The sequence below is a fragment of the Salvelinus fontinalis genome, unplaced genomic scaffold (assembly GCF_029448725.1).
Source record: "Salvelinus fontinalis isolate EN_2023a unplaced genomic scaffold, ASM2944872v1 scaffold_0285, whole genome shotgun sequence".
NCBI lineage: Eukaryota > Metazoa > Chordata > Actinopteri > Salmoniformes > Salmonidae > Salvelinus > Salvelinus fontinalis.
The window spans coordinates 130544-151589 of record NW_026600494.1 but is presented as its reverse complement, the minus strand read 5'-3'; the positions used below and the strand labels follow the sequence as shown (position 1 = coordinate 151589).

The window sequence follows — 21046 nt, the reverse complement described above, 5'->3', positions numbered from 1 at the left end:
TTGAACTAAATAGTAAATAATCCTTGTTGAAGGAAAATGTGTGTGTTTGATTATATTCACTGCTTTATTAAAAGTCAAAGAAGGCTGATTTGTAAAACATTTGATTCCCTTTAGTAGCAGCTACGATACAGTAGGTGGCAATGTTGGAACTAACATAAATCTTGTGTGTTGAAACCTTTATTTTGGAAAAATATCGAGGAAGGAGCCGACAACCTTTTGTTTCCGGAACAAAAACAAACGAAATAGAGATGTGTTCGAAGCATACCGCCTATCTATGGTGTGACGTCTCAGGACATTAACTGAACACATTGCAAATGAGCTAGTAGGACTATAATACAAGTGTTTTACGTATAAATAGTACCAATCCAAGGAAGGGTATGTCCAATACCGTTGTCTTTCATGCTCAGCTAGCCTCCATCATTGAGGTTTTGGCGAATGCAGCCGTTGCCGAAATCTGCAAACTTGTAGATGACGGCCATGCCTCCTTACGGTTGGAAATTTCCCATAGTCAGAAAGAAATCGATAACCTGCGGAGGAAGCTGCTTTTGACAAAATTCCATAATTCTCGACGGAGCGCAGAGAGATTTGGAGCCCTGCGACGGACAGTTCACAGGCGAGTGGACACCGATCATGTTGCCCGGGAGAGAGAGAGCTTCGTAGAAAAGGCAAAAAGCGGACTTGGATATTGTAGGTTTTTTAAACCTTATTTCAACACATTAAAAATGATGTGTAATGTAACGTTTATGAAGGGTTCTCTTTTCTGGTGCAGTGGAAAATCGTTTTGCCTATAGTGAAGGGGGCAAATGTATGCAGGATGTCACCAACCGGAGGGACGCAGGACGCACAGCGACAGACCAGGATGGGGCCATGCAGGTCAATTGTCATAGACACGGTCAAATTGATTATTTGTGTTCTCATATTTCAAATGTTGGTGGGGATATATTTCTAATAAAATATTTTCTGCTGAATACAAAAACACAGATGGCAGATATGCAAGAGGCACCTCTTATCAAAATGGAAAATCCTGACACCAGCATAATGGAAGGTATTATGCAACTTATCATGTCTATGCAATTTACACTTTATGTTGAGTAAAGCCTTCAAGGTTTATTGCCGTATTTGATTTACTTCTTAGTCATTACCCATAACTAATAAATAAGGCAAAGAAGAAGCATTCTCCACTACAGGAAGCTGATGTTGTGCTTTGCGTTAACACATTTCAGAGATTGTCCAACCGGTCAGTGAGAGCAGTGAGAAGATCATTGTGGCAGAACCAGGTTCTTCATCATCTACTGAAACCACAGACCTTCTGGACCAGCAGGGCAACAGACACAGAGCTCCAGACACCTCACTCAATATAGAACCTGAAAACCAGACCTTCCAGCATCCAGCGTCACAATACAACAGAGCAAGACAGGACCATCAGGTTGCTGAGGGTGTGACCTGGGAAACTGACCATCAACCCATAGAATACAGCCTGTCCCAATGGACAGAGAACCAAGAGACTGACAACCCAACTGTGAATGCTCCTCACAATGCCTGGCCAGACTTCAAGAGGCTGTCTGGACATCCAGAGAGGAGAGGGGTGTCTGGTAACTCTGGGGTCTGCATGTCTGCTTCACGCTCTCTGGACTGGGTGCCTGATGTGGTGATGGTGGACTCAGTTCCCATTAAAGTGGAGGCAGATATGAGTTCAGAATGGAGCATAACTGGCCAAGAGGCGACATCTGGAGAGGTCTGTTCAGACGGCAGGCAGCTTGTGGACAGCAGAGGAAGAGGGGGAATGGAGTCTGGACAGACAAAGTGTCCCCCTGACACGCAACATGCAGAGCAAGGGACAACTGTAGGACCAAGGTCCAAGTTTCCAGATTTCAGTGGACTGTCCAACCGAAACAGATTTTCATCATCAAGGGTTACCCTCCACCAGGTTCCCCAAAGAGGGAAGCAAGCCCCCTTCCTGAATTTCAACAGAGGCTCCACTTCTTCATCAAAAGGCACAGAAAAGCAGCCGCAACAGCTAACGTCTTGCTCCACCAAGAGGCAGCTCCGCTGCAGCCTCTGTGGAAAACCCTTCCCTCAGCCGGCATACCTAAGGAGGCACATGCGGGTCCATACGGGGGAGAAACCGTACGGCTGCAGCCACTGCACCAAGCGCTTCTCCCACAGCCACCAGCTGAAGATGCATGAGAGGGTGCACACCGGAGAGAAACCATTTCACTGTGTCTACTGCGGGAAGTCCTTCACCCAGTCCGGCCACATGAAGAGGCATCTCCTTGTCCACACTGGCGGCAGGCCACAGGACATTGTGCTGCCCTGAGTGTTCCAAGGTGAAGTTTCCCTTAGGTACAGATCTAGAATCAGCTTCCTCTTCCTTAATCCTAACCTTAACCATTAGTGAAAAAAATATACTAAACTGACCGAAGATCAGCTTCTAGGGGCAACTTCACACTACTCCAAATGGCATAATGATAAGTAGGGCCAGGAGTTTTCCTCACCATGTGATCAGACCAGGAAAAACTCATCTCTAGTTGTAAGGGGAATGGCTCCACACTACTGGGGATTTCATATGAACACTGGGTCCATGCGTTTTTAACAGTCTGGATGTTTTCCACATTGAACACTACTCTCTGTGTGTAGTGGTCGTGTTTTCAGTTCAGCTGGCTTGATGCTTGGTCCAGAGTGTACTGATAATCTTCACCTGTCATAAGTTATATATTTAAAAATCAATGGTGCAGTACTGTAATTTATTTGAATTGTATTTATTATTTATTTGACCAGGTGAGTTGACTGAGAATACATTGTGATTTACAGCAACGTCCTGGGGTAAACTACTATACATAGGCATAGTTAACACACAGAAATACAAGCCAGCAAAGAAAGAAATACAATAAAGATCGATCTCATAAGAATTCCAATTTCCTTTTGCCTCATCAAGATAGATGTACTATTAGACTGATAGGCTACAAGCAAATTATAGAGGTGTGATGGAATTAATATATATTTAGTGTCTGTCCTAATGCAATAAAGTAGGCTAATGTAATTGAATAATAATAATTGATTGGATTTATATAGTGCTTTTCTACCAACTGAGGTACTCAAAGTGCTTTAAGGGAGAAACTCCCCTGATCCACCACCAAGGTGATGCACAGCGACCATGTTTGTGCCAGAACGCTTACCAAACAGCAGCTAGAGAGGTGAGGAGTGATATATGCCAATTGAGGAGATGATTAGGTGGCCATGATGGTATGAGGGCCAGATTAGGAATTTAGCCAGGACACCGGGGTGAACACGCCTACTCTTACGATAAGTGCCATGGGATTTTTAATGACCACAGAGAGTCAGAACACCCGTTTAACATCCCATCCAAAAGAGAGCACCCTTTGTAGGGCAATGTCCCCTCTACTGCCCCGGGGATCTCCTTAGACCAAAGGGGAGTGCTCTCTACTGGCTTTACAATACCACTTCCAGCAGCAACTGATCTCCCATCCAGGGACCATCCCTGCTTAGCTTCAGAGGCAAACCTGCAATGGGATGCTGCTGGTATCAAGCTGAAGGCTTGTATCAAATTGTTGTTTACTGAAACTCCCAAAGTCTTTCCAATCAATGTAATAAATGTTAAACAATAGCTTGCCTTTGTGTGGTCACCTAGATGATAATTGTAAACACTGTTATGATTTGAGACAAGCTTGGGGACTCCTCTTGATAAATCAATCAACGTCAGATTTTAGTTTTCACTGAATGTCCGTTTGGATATTGGTTAGGCTGCAATTAGTCTGGGGAAATGTTATCTGCAGTTGAGGTGAGTGCTGCTCTGATCATCTTGTCTAGTTAGCTCATTTATTAGAATATTTTGCCAGTAGTTTAACAGGTGGGTTATTTTGCTCTTATTAACTTAGCATGCAATAGTGTAGCCTAAATCAAGTGAACTATTTTTTTGTTCGATCGCGTATAGGCAACTCTTAAAGCTCGCGCGGAGGTTGTGAAATATGAACACGAGAATCACATTCTTTTGAAAATATAGATTGCAGGTATTTTCTATTGGTATCATGATGAAGATACTTTCAATGTAAGAGCCTGCTCCCTAACAGAGTGGAGTGAGGGTAGAGATGAAACGTGGAACAAAAAAGCATGGACTTCGGCTGTTTCAAAATACTCCTTTTTTTATATGACAGCGTGACAAGTTGTGTGGGAAAAATATAAACGTAATCCCCCCCCCCCCCCCCGTATTCCAATATATTCTAATTATAAAATATATATGTGTTGACTATGATCGGGTAGGTGGTTCTTGTCTGTTCAATGAACAAAATAATGAACTATTAATTTCATTCATTTGGACGTAACGTAGGCTAATTAAACCCAAAATATGTTATTCTATTTCGGAAATATATTTTTATTAGTCTTATAATGTTTCGTAAGACCTGCCTGAATACATTAATAATATATTTATTTTTGGTGGTACATATATATATTCAATGGCTTTATTAAAGTAGACGCCCACCCACATCTGTACACCAATACTACCACCCAACAGCGGCATGCACATGGGAGGTATAGAAGGCGTATTCGGGCAAGAATGTGGTAAAAATAGGCATGTTTGTAAGGGGGTCATATAAAAATTACATCTTTTTTTTTTTACAGAAAAAAAAAGACCGTAAATCCTATGTGAAAGCAGTATTACATATCTAAACCATTGTTGTTTTTGTGTGTGTGTGTGGGGGGAGGGGGGGTACCGTAAATTCTATGTGAAATCCGTATAACATATCTGAACAATTGCTGTTATTGAGTGGTAAAAATACCGTAAATCCTATGTGAAGCAGTATTACATATCTAAACCATTGTTGTTATTGTGGAGCACTCCTCTACAGTAGGTGGCGGTGTTGTACTTTCAATTGAATTGCACAGTCCAGTTTATGATTACATTACTGTGAAGATGAGGAAGAAACAAATCTCAACAGCTACTTACAAACAAAGCTAGCTAGCGATGTTTAGTTTATGATATGCTTGTATCAATTTTACTAGCTAGATAGATAATTGTGAATTATCATAATATAGAAAAACAAAAATAGTGTTTAATTGAAAAGAAGCCAAAAGCGTCGGGGCACAATGTCGGGTTCCGTTGCCGATTTCCAGGCGCAGATAGCCTCAATCATGGAGGTGCTAGCCAATGCGGCTGTTGCCGAAATCTGCAAAGTTGTTGACGATGGCTATGCGGTTGTACATCTGGAGATGACTCAAAGCCACAAGGAGAACGAATTTCTCCGGAGGAAAATGAAATTGATGGAACTTCAGGTCGCCAGGTTTCGAGCAGAGAGAACAAAGTCCTCAGAGGGGTCCGTCCACAACCGCTTTCATGGAATACGCCTGCTAAACAGACACAACAATCGAGAAACTGCAACGACAGGTTGGTGATGATGCTGAATTTTACAGTGTGCACATAAATTATGATCGTTTTCAGTTTGACCCCGTCCATCAATGGTGTTTCATAAAGTACAAATCAAGCATAATACTGCTGTGATGTATGCATGTCAATACAGTTAAGGATGTATTATTAACATTAGCCCTATTTGCGTTATGCATACATCCAGCATGTATACAGTTAGTGGCCAGTTTATTAGGTACATCCATCTAGTACCGGGTCAGACCCCCCCTTTGCCTCCAGAACAGCCAGAATTCTCTGGTGCATGGAAACGAACCTCAATTAGTATCAAGTGACCTAACATATGCCAGGAATTATTCCCCACACCATTACACCACCGCCACAAGCATGTACTGTTGACATCAGGCAGGATGGGGCCATGGACTCATGCTGCCTACGCCAAATCCTGCCTCTGCCTCAGAATGATGCAACAGGAACCTGGATTCTTTGTATTAGGCAATGTTTTTCCACTCCTCAATTGTCCAGTGTTGGTGATTGCGTGCCCACTGGAGCCGCTTTTGCTTGTTTTTAGTTGATAGGAGTGGAACCTGGTGTGGTCGTCTGCTGCAATAGCCCATCCGTAACAAGGACCGCTGAGTTGTGCGTTCTGAGATGCCGTTCTGTGCCATTATTTGCCTGTTTGTGGCCCGCCTGCTAGCTTGCACGATTCTTGCCATTCTCCTTCAATGTTTTTTTTTTCCCGCACCATTGTCGGGAACTTTAGACACTGTCGTGCGCGAAAAGCCCAGGTCCAGCCGCTTCTGAGATACTGGAACCGACGCGCCTTGCACCAACAATCATACCACGCTCAAAGTTGCTTAGGTCACTCGTTTTGCCCATTCTAACATTCAGTCAAACAGTAACTGAATGCCTCGATGCCTGTCTGCCTGCTTTATACAGCAAGTCACAGCCACCTGACTAGCTGTCTGTAGGAGCTAACCATTTTCGTGAACAGAGCGGTGTACATAATAAACTAGTCACTGAGTGTATATTGTACTGTCACCATAGCTAGTATCCTTCTAGCTCTATACACACATTACACACGGACATGAAGGTATTATGCTTGATTTGTTCTTTGTAAAACACCATTGATGGATGGGGTCAAATTAACCTTCCCCTTTATTTCCAGGACCTACTTGGCAAAGCAGAGCCAGACTTTCCATCAGGAGTTTTGGGAACAGCAGCATACCAAGAGACAGACAGCCCATAGACGTGGACCAAGAGGATGTCTCTCCATCAAAGCATATGGATATTACAAGTGATGAGGCAAGTTCCAATTTTAACAGCCGATTTTAGACTGTCACAGACTTATGCCTATTTTAGTCTCGCACACCAGAACGTTTTGCCTGGGAATGAGGTCATGTCTGTATAGATGTGTATGCCAGCACATTCTAACACAATAACAACAAGGCAACTACTATGAATTTCACTAAATCCCATGTCATGCCCATATCTCCATTCAGTAGATAGTGTATGCTCTGTCTCACTCACTCATCTCTCCCACTTAACCCCATCAGCAGTCAGCAGAGACAGAGGAAGGGCAACCAGACCTGCTGATCATCAAGGTGGAGGGAGAAGCAGATGATCAGGACTCTAGGATCAGCCACCCAGCCAGAACAGTGGAGTGCAGCAGAGAACTAACCACCCAACTGGCTGCAGCCACCACAGAGGACCCCGCCTTCCAGTCCAGTGGCCCCAGAGGCAACAACAGCTACAACAACACTGCTATGGAGGTCAGTGGATCTGACGCCGTCCTCCTCCAATCAGAAACAGGGAATGTGAACCAGGGACCCCAGCAGCACACAGGATTTGAACCCAAAGCAGAGAGACAGAGTCTGGACACAAAGTGTGACATGAACGGGGACCTCAATCTCCTAAGAGATTCTTTAAACCAGGTGTGGAGAGAGGTAGTAGCGACTGATGATGGCGCCTCTGCTGCTCACACTAAAGTTATGGACCTAGGGAGTGGCCCAGTGGGCCCAGAAACACAGAATAGATCGTCCACAGAAATGAGAAGTGTAGGGTTAGAAAACCACAGGTTTTCCCCCAAGTCATTCCATTCTTCATCAGAACATGTGATAGTGATTGACTCTGTGTCCAGTGGGCAGCAGGTAGATAGAGGTTTTGAGTGGGGTCAGGTGGGTACAGCTACTACACCACAGGACAATGGGACTGGAAATAAGCAGGTAGTGGGAGTGTTTAACAGAAACGCACCAATGATTCACCCCGAATCGATGAGAGACAACACCACGCAATTGGTTTCACCCGGCTTCCGGCCCTCAGAGATAAATACAGGCATGCATCTTGGCACAGGTGAGGCCAACAAAGCTAGTTGGTGCTCATTGGCAAGCCTCCAGAGACACTCTGAAATACCAGGAAGAAGAGCTCAACAACCAGCTCATTCCTCACTTCCTGATTGCCATTTTAGACCAAGCGCCACAACTTCCTCCCACTCGAGTAATCTCGCCACAGACGTTAGACCTGGCACCGTAGAACGACCGTATGGTTGCCCGAGCTGCAATAAGAAGTTTGTCCACGAGAGTGACTTGCAGCAGCACGCTGTCATCCACACCAGAAAGCGGCCGTTCGCCTGCACCTTGTGTGAGAAGAGATTTGTGTCCCGCGCCAAGCTCCAAATGCACCTGAACGTCCACACTGGCGAGAAGCCCTTCAGTTGTGCACATTGCGGACGCAGGTTCTCCCACTCCAGCAATCTGAAAAGACATCAGAAGCTTCATCATTGATAACTGACACAGAACAAGAGATTCCTATTGAAAAAAGCTGTTATAGCAATATCATGAGTTCAAACGTCATTGGTTCAGACGTAGTCGTTTGTCTGCGGGATGTTTGCCCTGGTCTCATACGTCTACAATACAACGTGGTTCATATTTACATTATCTACAAAGACTGTTACGTTTTCTTGGCTCCATTAAGGCCAACAGCATCACTCACATTGACTGTTAAGGTTGATCATGGTTCAATATAGCTGCCTCAGACTAAAGTTATAGCAGATGCTGAAATTGTACTGTCCTTTTGTATCAATTTGACCAATGGCTATTGCTGTTTGTTTGTCAATTACTATAATTCCATCAATAAATCATATTTTTCAAAGAATTCCATGGTGCTTCTTCACTAAGTATAGTTTGACCCTGAATATAGATTGACACTATATAGATTGACCACAGCTAGCACATAACGTTCTGAGAACCATATGCTTCTTAGATGGGAATTTCAGTATTTCAGCATAACGTTTCCTACAAGTTTCCTAAAACGTTCCATAAAAACCACAAGAAAATATTAGTAACGTTCTAAGAATGTTATTTAAAAACATGCATTCCTTTCTTAGCATCAGCATAACTCTATCCTCTATTTTGTTAAGTGTGTTCAGGTGTGTTGGCCGCTCCCACTTATTGGCCACAACAGATCTTAATGAGTGCTTGTTTCCTTTGAAAGGGGCCTGTTTGAATAGGCTAAAATTAACAGCTTTGTATAAGTTAAAAAATCACAACTAAGCCAAACTAAGCTAGCAGTGTTATGAAAGTCTTATTGAAACATGTTCTCAGAACGTTATTTAATTACCTTAAAAAAAAACTAGAATTTCCGTTCTCAGAACGTTAATAAAACCTCCCAGTAAAACTTTCAGGGAACCATAGTAAAACATTTTTAGAATCTCCCAGAACAAGCAAAATGTTCACTGCCGTTTTTAGAACGTTTAAAAAACATTACGTTTTACCAGTCAGGAAACATTGTTTCCAGAACCAATGGGAAACCAAAATCTTAGGTTCCTACAATTTCCAAAGAACCAATTGTGCTAGCTGGGCCTGATTCATGCAGTCTCCTCTGAACAGTTGATGTTGAGATGTGTCTGTTATTTGAACTCTGTGAAGCATTTATTTGGGCTGCAATTCCTGAGGCTTGTAACTCTAATGGGGCGGCAGGTAGCCTAGTGGTTAGAGCGTTGGACTTGTAACCGAAAGGCTGCAAGATCGAATACCCGAGCTGACAAGGTAAAAATCTGTCGTTCTACACCTGAACAAGGCAGTTAACCCACTATTCCTAGGCCGTCATTGAAAATAAGAATTTGTTCTTAACTGACTTACCTAGTTAAATAAAGGTTAAAAATTAAATTATCCCCTACAGCAGAGGTAACTCTGGGTCTTCCTTTCCTGTGGCGGTCATCATGAGATCCAGTTTCATCATAGTGCTTGATGGTTTTTGCGATTGCACAGAAATTAAAAAAGTTATTGAAATGTTCCACAAATGTACTTTTAACAAGGCACACCTGTTTATTGAAATGCATTTCAGGTGACTACCTCATGAAGCTGGTTGAGAGAATGCCAAGAGTGTGCAAAGCTGTCATCAAGACAAAGGGTGGCTACTTTAAAGAATCTGAAATATACAATATATTTTGACACTTTTTTGGTTACTACATGATTCCATATGTGTTATTTTATAGTTATGATATCTTCACTATTATTCTACAATGTAGAAAATAGTAAAAAATTAAGAAAAACCCTTGAATGAGTAGGTGTGTCCAAACGTTTGACTGGTTCTGTATATATACCCAATATAGATTGATCCTAAATATATTGGGACACCAGGTGGGTGAAATTAATTATCAGGTAGAACAGAAAACCAGCAGGCTCCGGACCTCATAGGGTAAGATTTGAATACCCCTGCTATATAGATTGACCCTAAATATACAGTTAACTACCAAAATAATGAAAACAAATTAGGGATACAAAGTATATTGAAAGTAGGTGCTTCCACACAGGTGTGGTTCCTGAGTTAATTAATCAATTATTATCCCATCATGCTTAGGGTCATGAATAAAAATGCTGGGTCGGCCATTATTTTGGCTACAAAGGCTATTGATGACAATTCCCCCATCCATAGGGCACCAGTGGTCACTGAATGGTTTAATGGGCATGAAAACGATGTCAACCATATGCCATGACCGTCTTAGTCACCAGATCTCAATCCAATTGAACACTTTTTGTGTTTTCCACCACCATCAACAAAGCACAAAATTATGGAATTTCTCATGGAAGAATGGTGTCACATCCCTCTAATAGAGTTCCAGACACTTGTAGAATCTATGCCAAGGTGCATTGAAGCAGTTCTGGCTCGTGGTGGCCCAACACCCTATTAAACCACTTTGTTGGTGTTTCTTTTATTTTGGTAGGTATCTGTATCTTCTCACCTTGCTGACAAATTAAATCAGGCAGGAAAGGTAATTTTCCTTTCAAAAGTACAGGGAATTATCGATCAATCAAATGTACTTATAAAGCCCTTTTTACATCAGCAGATGTCACAAAGTGCTTATATAGAAACCCAGCCTAAAACCCCAACGAGCAAGCAATGTAGATGAAGAAGCACGGTGGCTAGGAAAAACTCCCTAGGAAGGCAGGAACGTAGGAAGAAACCTAGAGAGGAACCAGGCTCTGAGGGGTGGCCAGTCCTCTTCTTGCTGTGCCCGGTGGAGATTATAAGAGTATATGGCCATTAAGGCCAGATTGTTCTTAAAGATGTTCAAACGTTCATAGATGACCAGCAGGGTCAAATAATAATTACAGTGTCTATAGAGGTTGCAACAGGTCAGCACCTCAGGAGTAAATGTCAGTTAGCTTTTCATAACAAAGTATCCAAAGGTAGAGACAGACAGCAGGTGCGGTAGGGAAAGGTTTTGACGAGAGAAAAACTTCAGATTTTCTGTGTCAATGAGTTAAGTCAGTAAATGAACAACTTAATTCAAGCCATTGGATCAATACTATAGCCTAGTAATATCTGAGTTATAATAGATGTGTTTGTTTGAGAGCTTTGTAGAGCTCATGCCTGTCAATTGAATTCCTCCCGCCTCTTTTTTAGGCCAAATCTACTGTGGAAGAGGGAGATGGGGAGGAGGAATAGAGTCTGGATAGACAGATAAGTGTCCAGCTGACACTCAAAATGCAGAGCAAGGGAGAACTGTAGGATCGAGGTCCAAGTCGCCCGATTTCAACAGACTGTCCACCCGAAACAGCTTTTCTTCCCAAGTGTTACTTTCCACCAGGTTCCCCAAAGAGGGAAGCAAGCCCCGTTCCCAAATATCAACAGTGGCTCTACTACTTCATCGAAATGCATGGAAAAGCAGCCACAACAGCTAACGCCTTGCTCGGGCAAGAGGAAGCTCCGGTGCAGCCTTTGCGGAATGCCCGTCCCCCAGTAAGCGTACATCCGGAGGCACATGCGGGGAGAAACCGTACGGCTGCAGCCACTGCACCAAGCGCTTCTCCCACAGCCACCAGCTGAAGATGCATGAGAGGGTGCACACCGGAGAGAAACCATTTCACTGTGTCTACTGCGGGAAGTCCTTCACCCAGTCCAGTCACATGAAGAGGCACCTCCTCGTCCACACTGGCGGCAGGCCACAGGACGTGGGGCTGCTCGGAGTGTTCCAGGGTGAAGTTTCCCCTAGGTACAGATCTAGGATCAGCTTCCTCTCCCACAATCCTAACCTTAACCATTAGTGGGGAAAAATGCAAAACTGACACAAGATCAGCGTCTAGGGACAATGTCATACTACTCCACCAGGTGTAATGATGGTCAGGGCCAGGAGTTTTTCCTCACCATATGACCAGAGCAGGGGAAAACTCCTGGCCCTAGTTGTAAGGGCTCCACACTACTGGGGGTTTCATGTGAAAACTTAAATCCATGTGTTTTTAACAGTTTCATTGGTTTCCCCATTGAACGCTACCCTCTGTGTAGGGGGTTGTGTTTTCAGTTCAACTGGCGTGATGCATGGTCCAGAGTGGATTGATAATGTATAAGTTATTACAGGGGAAAATTTGAACATCCTTCTGAAATTGTATCGTTTCCGGGGATGTACCAAAGAACAGCAATTAAAAATTGATTTCCATTTGCCTGTCGACAAGATACAGTAGATTGACAATCAGATTGATAGGCTGTAAAGATGTGGATGGAATTCATATCTAGGCTAGTCTGTCATACTGTTGTAAATCGTTTGTTGTTTATTTCTATTAGAAATACCCCAAATAGTGAAATGTTTTATTTTAGAAAAATCATGAAATATTGTTTTCACCAGAGAACATGTTGTTTATTACGTAGGTACAACATTGTCGTGCAGAACTCCTGTACAGTAGGTGGCGGTGTTAAACTTTAATTCCACAGTCCACAAATGATTACATTACTGTGACGTGAGGAAATAAAATACAAATCTCACCAGCTAGCTACAAACAAAGCTAGCTGCCAATTGGCGTTTAATTTCTGATATGATTATTTGTTTTAATAGATTGGTAGATAACTGTAGAGAATCACAATATATAAAACGCAAATACTGTTACATTGAAAAGGGGCCAAAAGCGTCGGGGGACAATGTCGGGTTCCATGGTCGATTTCCAGGCGCAGATAGCCTCAATCATGGAGGTGCTAGCCAACGCGGCTGTAGCCGAAATCTGCAAAGTTGTTGACGATGGCTATGCAGTTGTACACCTGAAGATGTCCCAAAGCCACAAGGACAACGAATTTCTCCGGAGGAAAATGAAATTGATGGAACTTCAGATCGCGAGGTTTCGGGCTGAGAGAACAAAGTTTTCAGATGGGTCCGTCCACAACCGCTTCCATGGAATACGCCTGCTAAACAGACATAACAATCGAGAGATTGCAACAACAGGTTGGTGATGATGATGAATTTGACAGTGCACATAGTTTACATTACGTTAATCTTCAATTTGACCCCATCCATCAATTGTGTTTTACAAAGTTCAAAGCAAGTATAAAACATCTATGATTTATGTACTGTCAATACAGTTAGGGCCCAGCAGTATTGTTGACATTCCATATATGACACGTCATGCTTAATTTGTACTGTCAACACAGCTAGGATCCTTCTAGCTCTAAAGACACATGACGTACACTACCGTTCAAAAGTTCGGGGTCAATTAGAAATGTCCTTGTTTTTTAAAGAAAAGCACATTGTTTGTCCATTAAAATAACATCAAATTGATCAGAAATACAGTGTAGACATTGTCAATGTTGTAAATGACTATTGTAGCTGGAAACGGCTGAATAAAAAAAAATATATATATATTTTTGCATTTTCCAATTAAGAATATTAAAAAATAAAATGAAATAATTTATCAAACTGTTCAATGTTCAACCATGAGGGAGAGGGACCATTGTCAAACCTCTGAGCTAGAAATCTAGACAGCGCAGTCCAATAGTACATTCTGAAATTGGGGAGGTTTAAGCCACCTTGACCATAATCAAGGGTCAGTTAATCCAGGCCAACCCTTGGGGTTTTTCCGTGCCAGATAAACCGTCTGATCAGCTTGTCGAGAGAGGAAAAGAATGCTGCGGGCACAGGGATAGGGAGTAGAGGTCAACCGATTTATGATTTTTCAACGCCGATACCGATTATTGGAGGACCAAAAAAAAGCCGATGCCGATTAATCGGCCGATTTTTGTATTTTGATTTGTAATAACGACAATTACAACAATACTGAATGAAACACTTATTTTAACTTAATATAATACATCAATAAAATCAATTTAGCCTCAAATAAATAATGAAACATGTTCAATTTGGTTTAAATAATGCAAAAACAAAGTGTTGGAGAAGAAAGTAAATGTGCAATATGTGCCATGTAAGAAAGCTAACGTTTAAGTTCCTTGCTCAGAACATGAGAACATATGAAAGCTGGTGGTTCCTTTTAACATGAGTCTTCAATATTCCCAGGTAAGAAGTTTTAGGTTGTAGTTATTATAGGAATTACAGGACTATTTCTCTCTATACCATTTGTATTTCATTAACCTTTGACTATTGGATGTTCTTACAGGCACTTTAGTATTGCCAGTGTAACAGTATAGCTTCCGTCCCTCTCCTCGCTCCTACCAGGGCTCGAACCAGGAACACATCGACGACAGCCACCCTCGAAGCAGCGTTACCCATGCAGAGCAAGGGGAACAACCACTCCAAGTCTCAGAGCGAGTGACGTTTGAAACGCTATTAGCGCGCACCCCGCTCACTAGCTAGCCATTTCACATCGGTTACACCAGCCTGATCTCGGGAGTTGATAGGCTTGAAGTCATAAGCAGCGCAATGCTTGAAGCACAACTAAGAGCTGCTGGCAAAACGCACGAAAGTGCTGTTTGAATGAATGCTTACGAGCCTGCTGCAGCCTACCACCGCTCAGTCAGACTGCTCTATCAAATCATAGACTTAGTTATAACATAATAACACACAGAAATACGAGCCTTAGGTCATTAATATGGTCGAATCCGAAAACTATTATCTCGAAAACAAGACGTTTATTCTTTCAGTGAAATACGTAACCGTTCCGTATTTTATCTAACGGGTGGCATCCATAAGTCTAAATATTCCTGTTACATTGCACAACCTTCAATGTTATGTCATAATTACATAAAATTCTGGCAAATTAGGCAGCCCAAACTGTTGCATATACACTGACTCTGCATGCAATGAACGCAAGAGAAGTGACACAATTTCACCTGGTTAATATTGCCTGCTAACCTGGACTTATTTTAGCTAAATATGCAGGTTTAAAAATACATACTTCTGTGTATTGATTTTAAGAAAGGCATTTATGTTTATGGTTAGGTACACATTGGAGCAACAATACACACCGCATCGATTATATGCAACGCAGGACACGCTAGATAAACTAGTAATATCATCAACCATGTGTAGTTAACTAGTGAAATATGATTGATTGATTGATTGTTTTTTATAAGATAAGTTTAATGCTAGCTAGCAACTTACCTTGGCTAACTGCATTTGCGTAACAGGCAGGCTCCTCGTGGAGTTCAATGTAATCAGGTGGTTAGAGCGTTGGACTAGTTAACTGTAAGGTTGCAAGATTGAATCCCCCGAGCTGACAAGGTAAAAATCTGTCGTTCTGCCCCTGAACGAGGCAGTTAACCCACCGTTCCTAGGCCGTCATTGAAAATAAGAAGGTGTTCTTAACTGACTTGCCTAGTTAAATAAAGATTAAATAAAGGTGTAAACATATATATATTTTTAATTAAAATAAAAACAATCGGCAAAATCGGTGTCCAAAAATACCGATTTCCGATTGTTATGAAAACTTGAAATCGGCCCTAATTAATCGGCCATTTCGATTAATCGGTCGACCTCTAATAGGGAGAGATTGAAACAAATATAGAAATCAGGGCAGGACATTCATTTTAATGACATTAATTCTACCCAGTAGAGTGAGAGGCAAGTCCATCCATATACACAGGTTACCCTCCACCTTTTGCAACAAGCTAGCCAGATTGAGTTTATAGAGGTTCTTCAGGTTACCATCCACCATTATGACCAAATATGTGAAGCCCATAGGAGACCATCTGAAAGGAAACTGATGCTTGATGGTATGATGGTCAAAGACAGACAACGGTAAGATTTCACTTTTATCAAAATGGACCTTATATCCAGAGAAAGAACCAAAACGATGTAATGGTATCTGTAAGTGAGAGACGGAATGTTCTGGCTTCGTTAGAAATAAGATAAGGTCATCCGCAAAGAGTGATAACTTATGGGTATGGGGGCCCACCTCAAAGCCATGTATGTCAGGGCACGTTGTAATAGCCTCAGCCAACGATTCGATGGCGAGGGCGAAGAGGTGGGGGCTAATTGGGCAACCTTGTCTGTTCCCCCTATAAAGAGGAGGAAGTAATCCCATTGGTAGCAATCCTAGTTTAAGGAGATTTGTAGAGTGATTTTTATTTATTTACAAACACGGTACCTAAACCAAATTTTTGCAAGATGCGAAAGAGATATGGCCATTCAACCCTATCAAAGGCCTTTTCGGCGTCGAGGGAGACTGCGACACTAAGTATTTTGTTTTTGTTAGCAAGGTGAATTATATCAAAAAATCTTCTGACATTATTGGAGGACAATCTATTAATTTTGAAGCCAGTCTGATCTGGGTTGACCAACAGGGGAAGACATGACTCCAGTCTCTTAGATAGCATTTTGGTGACCAGTTTACAGTCTGTGTTAAAGAGAGAGATTGGTCTATAGGAGGCGCACTTTAGCGGGTTTTTCCCTTTCTTGTGGATTACAGTAATCACTGCTTGAGAGAGAGACTCTGGAAAGCAGTTGTCCTCCCTGTTTTTTTAAGTACCTCCATAAGGTAGGGGACCAACAGCTCCTTAAATTCTTTATAGAACTCTGGAGGGAAGCCATCCTACCTAGGAGATTTATTAGAAGGTAAGAATTTAATTGTTGACGCAGAAGGGGATGTGTCTACTTATCAAAATTGCAGTTCCTCTTCCTTTGGAGTTAAAAGAGGACGCAAAAACTTGTCATACCAATTCCCTCTTTAGTTTCTTGTGTTCACTGGCTGTAAGATGTGTTTCTTATAAAAATACTATGTCAGCCTTTAATTTCAGACTATTTTCCTCTTAATCAGGCTGTTAAGAACTTTTACGTTGAATGTGACATATTTTAGTGGATTAAGCATAAATTGGGTTTGAAATATATAACCGAATGGTAATCCCTGATATGTAAATAGTCAGGTAATGTTTCAGAAGAAAGGTCTTTGTTTCTGGCCATTTTGAGGCTGTAATCGAACCCACAAATGCTGATGCTCCAGATACTCAACTAGTCTAAAGAATGCCAGTTTTATTGCTGCTTTAATCAGCACAACAGTTTTCAGTTGTGCTAACATACAGTTGAAGTCGGAAGTTTACATACACCTCAGCCAAATACATTTAAACTCAGTTTTTCACAATTCCTGACATTTAATCCTAGTAAAAATGTGGCGTCTTAGGTCAGTTAGGATCACCACTTTATTTTAAGAATGTCAAAATAATAGTAGAGACAATGATTTATTTCAGCTTTTCTTTCATCACATTCCCAGTGGGCCAGAAGTTGACATTACATTTACGTCATTTAGCAGACGCTCTTATCCAGAGCGACTTACAAATTGGAAAGTTCATACATATTCATCCTGGTTCCCCCGTGGGAATTGAACCCTGGTCCCCCCGTGGGAATTGAACCCACAACCCTGGCGTTGCAAGCGCCATGCTCTACCAACTGAGCCACACGGGACATACACTCAATTAGTATTTGGTAGCATTGCCTTTAAATTGTTTAACTTGGGTCAAACGTTTCGGGTAGCCTTCCACAAGCTTCCCACAATAAGTTGGGTGAATTTTGGCGCATTCCTCCTGACAGAGCTGGTGTAACTGAGTCAGGTTTGTAGGCCTCCTTGCTCGCACACACTTTTTCAGTTCTGCCCACAAATGTTCTATAGGATTGAGGTCAGGGCTTTGTGATGGCCACTCCAATACCTTGACTTTGTTGTCCTTAAGCCATTTTGCCACAACTTTGGAAGTATGTTTGGGGTCATTGTCTATTTGGAAGACCCATTTGCGACCAAGCTTTAACTTCCTGACTGATGTCTTGAGATGTTGCTTCAATATATCCACATAATTTTCTTTCCTCGTGATGCCATCTATTTTGTGAAGTGCACCAGTCCGTCCTGCAGCAAAGCACCCCCATAACATGATGCTGCCACCCCCGTGCTTCACGGTTGGGATGGTGTTCATCGGCTTGCAAGCTTCCCCCTTTTTCCTCCAAACAAAGCGATGGTCATTATGGCCAAACAGTTCTATTTTTGTTTCATCAGACCAGAGGACATTTCTCGAAAAAGTACGATCTTTGTCCCCATGTGCAGTTGCAAACCGTAGTCTAGCTTTTTTATGACGGTTTTGGAGCAATGGCTTCTTCCTTGCTGAGCGGCCTTTCAGGTTATGTCGATATAGGACTCGTTTTACTGTGGATATAGATACTTTTGTACATGTTTCCTCCAGCATCTTCACAAGGTCCTTTGCTGTTGTTCTGGGATTGATTTGCACTTTTCGCACCAAAGTACGCTCATCTCTAGGAGACAGAATGCGTCTCCTTCCAGAGCGGTATGACGGCTGCATTGTCACATGGTTAATACTTGTGTGCTATTGCTTGTGCAGATGAATGTGGTACCTTCAGGCATTTGGAAGTTGCTCCCAAGGATGAATCAGACTTGTGGAGGTCTACAATTGTTTTTCTGAGGTCTTGGCTGATTTCTTTTTATTTTCTCATGATGTCAAGCAAAGAGGCACTGAGTTTGAAGGTAGGCCTTGAAATATATCCACATTTACACCTCCAATTGACTCAAATTATGTGAATTAGCCTATCAGAAGCTTCTAAAACCATGACATAATTTTCTGGAATTTTCCAAGCTGTTTAAAGGCACAGTCAACTTAGTGTATGTAAACTTCTGACCCACTGGAATTGTGATACAGTGAATTATAAGTGAAATAATCTGTCTGTAAACAATTGTTGGAAAAATGACTTGTATCATGCACAAAGTAGATGTCCTAACCGACTTGCCAAAACTATAGTTTGCAAACAAGAAATTTGTGGTGTGGTTGAAAACGAGTTTTAATGACTCCAACCTAAGTGTATGTAAACTTCCAACTTCAACTGTAATTGAAAAAGGATTTTCTAATGATCATTTTGCCTTTTAAAATTATAAACTTGGATTAGCTAACACAACGTGCCATTGGAACACAGGAGTGATGGTTGCTGATAATGGGCCTCTGTACGCCTATTTAGATATTCCATTAAAAATCTGCCATTTCCAGCTACAATAGTCATTTCCAACATTAACAATGTCTACACTATATTTCTGATCAATTTGATGTTATTTTAATAGACAAAAAATTTGCTTTTCTTTCAAACACAAGACATTTCTAAGTGACCCCAAACTTTTGAACGTTAGTGTACGTCATGAAGGTATTATGTTTGCTTTGTTCTTTGTAAAACACCATTGATTGATGGTGTCAAATTAACCTCCCCCTTTATTTCCAGGACCTACTTGGCAAAGCAGAAATAGACTTTCCAACAGGAGTTTTGGGAACAGCAGCATACCAAGAGACAGACAGCCCATAGACGTGGACCAAGAGGATGTCTCTCCATCAAAGCATATGGATACTACAAGTGATGAGGTAAGTTTCAATTTCATGCTGTCACAGAGTTAGGTCTGTTTTAGTCTAGGACACCAGACACTTCCACCTGGGGATGAGGTTATGTCTGTATAGACGTGTATGTCAACACATTATAACTAGTGATGTAGTGGTAAAACAAATATGCTTGGTAAACGATGACCGCCGTACAGAGTGAGTAAAGTAACACTCCCTATACTTTCAATGCATTTTTACACCAAAAGTTTGTAAAAGAATGTGTAAAATACAGAAGGTGGAGTTTACCCTCCACTACACCACAGATTATAACACAATAACAAAAAGGCAACTACTATGAATTTCACTAAATCCCATGTCATACCCATATCTCCATTCAGCAGATAGTGTATGCTCTGTCTCACTCACCCATCTCTCCCACTTAACCCCATCAGCAGTCAGCAGAGACAGAGGAAGGGGAACCAGACCTGCTCATCATCAAGGACGAGGGAGAAGCAGATGACCAGGACTCGAGGATCAGCCACCCAGCTAGAACAGTGGAGGGCAGCAGAGAACTAACCACCCAACCGACTACAGACCCTGCCTTCCAGCCCAGAGGCAACAACATCAACACAGCTATGGAGGTCAGTGGATCTGAGGCCGTCCTCCTCCAGTCAGAAACACAGAATGTGAACCAGGGACCCCAGCAACACACAGGATTTAAACCCAGAGCAGAGAGACAGAGTCTGGACACTAAGTGTGACATGAACGGGGACCTCACTCTCCTAAGAGATTCTTTAAACCAGGTGTGCAGAGAGGTAGTAGTGACTGATGGTGGCACCTCTGCTGCTCACACTAAAGTAATGGACCTAGGGAGTGGCCCAGTGGGCCCAGAAACACAGACTAGCTCTGCCGCAGAAATGAGAAGTGTAGAGTTCCATTCTTCATCAGAACATGTGATAGTGATTGACTCCGTATCCAGTGGGCAGCAGGTAGATAGAGATTTTGAGTGGGGTCAGGTGGGTACAGCTACTACACCACATGTCAATGGGACTGGAAATAAGCAGGTAGTGGGAGTGTTTAACAGAAACGCACCAATGATTCACCCCAAATCGATGAGAGACAACACGACACAATTGGTTTCACCTGGCTTCCGGCCCTCAGAGAAAAATACACGCAGGCTTTGCACAGGAAATGCAGGTGAGGCCAACAAAGATAGTTGGTGCTCGTTGGCAAGCCTCCAGAGACCCTCTGAAATACCAGGAAGAGGAGCTCAACAACCAACTCATACCTCACTTCCTGACGGCTATTTTAGACCAAGCGCCACAACTTCCTGTCACTCCAGTAATTTCGCCACACCCTTTAGACCTGGCACTGTCGAAAGACCGTACGGTTGCCCGAACTGCCATAAAAAGTTTCTCCACGAGAGTGACTTAGGGCATCACGTCATCATCCACACCAGAAAGCGGGCATTCTCCTGCACGTTGTGTGAGAAGAGCTTTGTGTCCCCCAGCAAGCTCCAAGTGCACCAGAATGTTCACACCGGGGAGAAGCCCTTCAGTTGTGCACAGTGCGGGCGCAGGTTCTCCCACCCCAGCAATCTGAAGAGACATAAACAGCTTCATCATTGAGACTGACACAAATAGGGCGGTGACGGTCAAG

General features: G+C 42.4%; 3 protein-coding genes across 5 annotated transcripts in view; all 3 read left to right on the top strand.

Moving 5' to 3' along the window:
• Nucleotides 1–242: 242 nt before the first annotated feature.
• Nucleotides 243–3625, top strand: LOC129845367 (zinc finger and SCAN domain-containing protein 22-like). Its single transcript, XM_055913263.1, has 4 exons — nt 243–687; nt 770–873; nt 982–1045; nt 1224–3625. The coding sequence occupies exons 1-4, from the start codon at nt 378–380 to the stop codon at nt 2315–2317; spliced, it is 1572 nt and encodes a 523-aa protein (XP_055769238.1). The 5' UTR covers nt 243–377; the 3' UTR covers nt 2318–3625.
• Nucleotides 3626–4760: 1135 nt separating this feature from the next.
• LOC129845365 (zinc finger protein-like) lies at nt 4761–12314 on the top strand. Of its 2 annotated transcripts, XM_055913260.1 has the most exons (4): nt 4761–5401; nt 6546–6682; nt 6934–7149; nt 11285–12314. In XM_055913260.1, the coding sequence occupies exons 1-4, from the start codon at nt 5104–5106 to the stop codon at nt 11324–11326; spliced, it is 693 nt and encodes a 230-aa protein (XP_055769235.1). In that variant the 5' UTR covers nt 4761–5103; the 3' UTR covers nt 11327–12314. The 2 variants fall into 2 exon arrangements, with proteins under 2 accessions (XP_055769235.1, XP_055769234.1); XM_055913259.1 differs by lacking the exon at nt 11285–12314 and having other exon boundaries at nt 4775–5401; nt 6934–8530.
• A 160-nt stretch (nt 12315–12474) lies between these two features.
• The window catches only part of LOC129845362 (ras-responsive element-binding protein 1-like), a 28722-nt gene continuing 20150 nt past the window's right edge, over nt 12475–21046 (top strand). The window contains exons 1-3 of one of the 2 annotated variants that reach the window (XM_055913254.1): nt 12475–13088; nt 19296–19432; nt 19840–20028. In XM_055913254.1, the coding sequence (XP_055769229.1) occupies nt 12791–13088; nt 19296–19432; nt 19840–20028 (624 nt within the window). In that variant the 5' untranslated portion in view covers nt 12475–12790. The remainder of the gene's footprint in view (nt 13089–19295; nt 19433–19839; nt 20029–21046) is intronic. The other variant, XM_055913253.1, reaches the window with a different exon arrangement.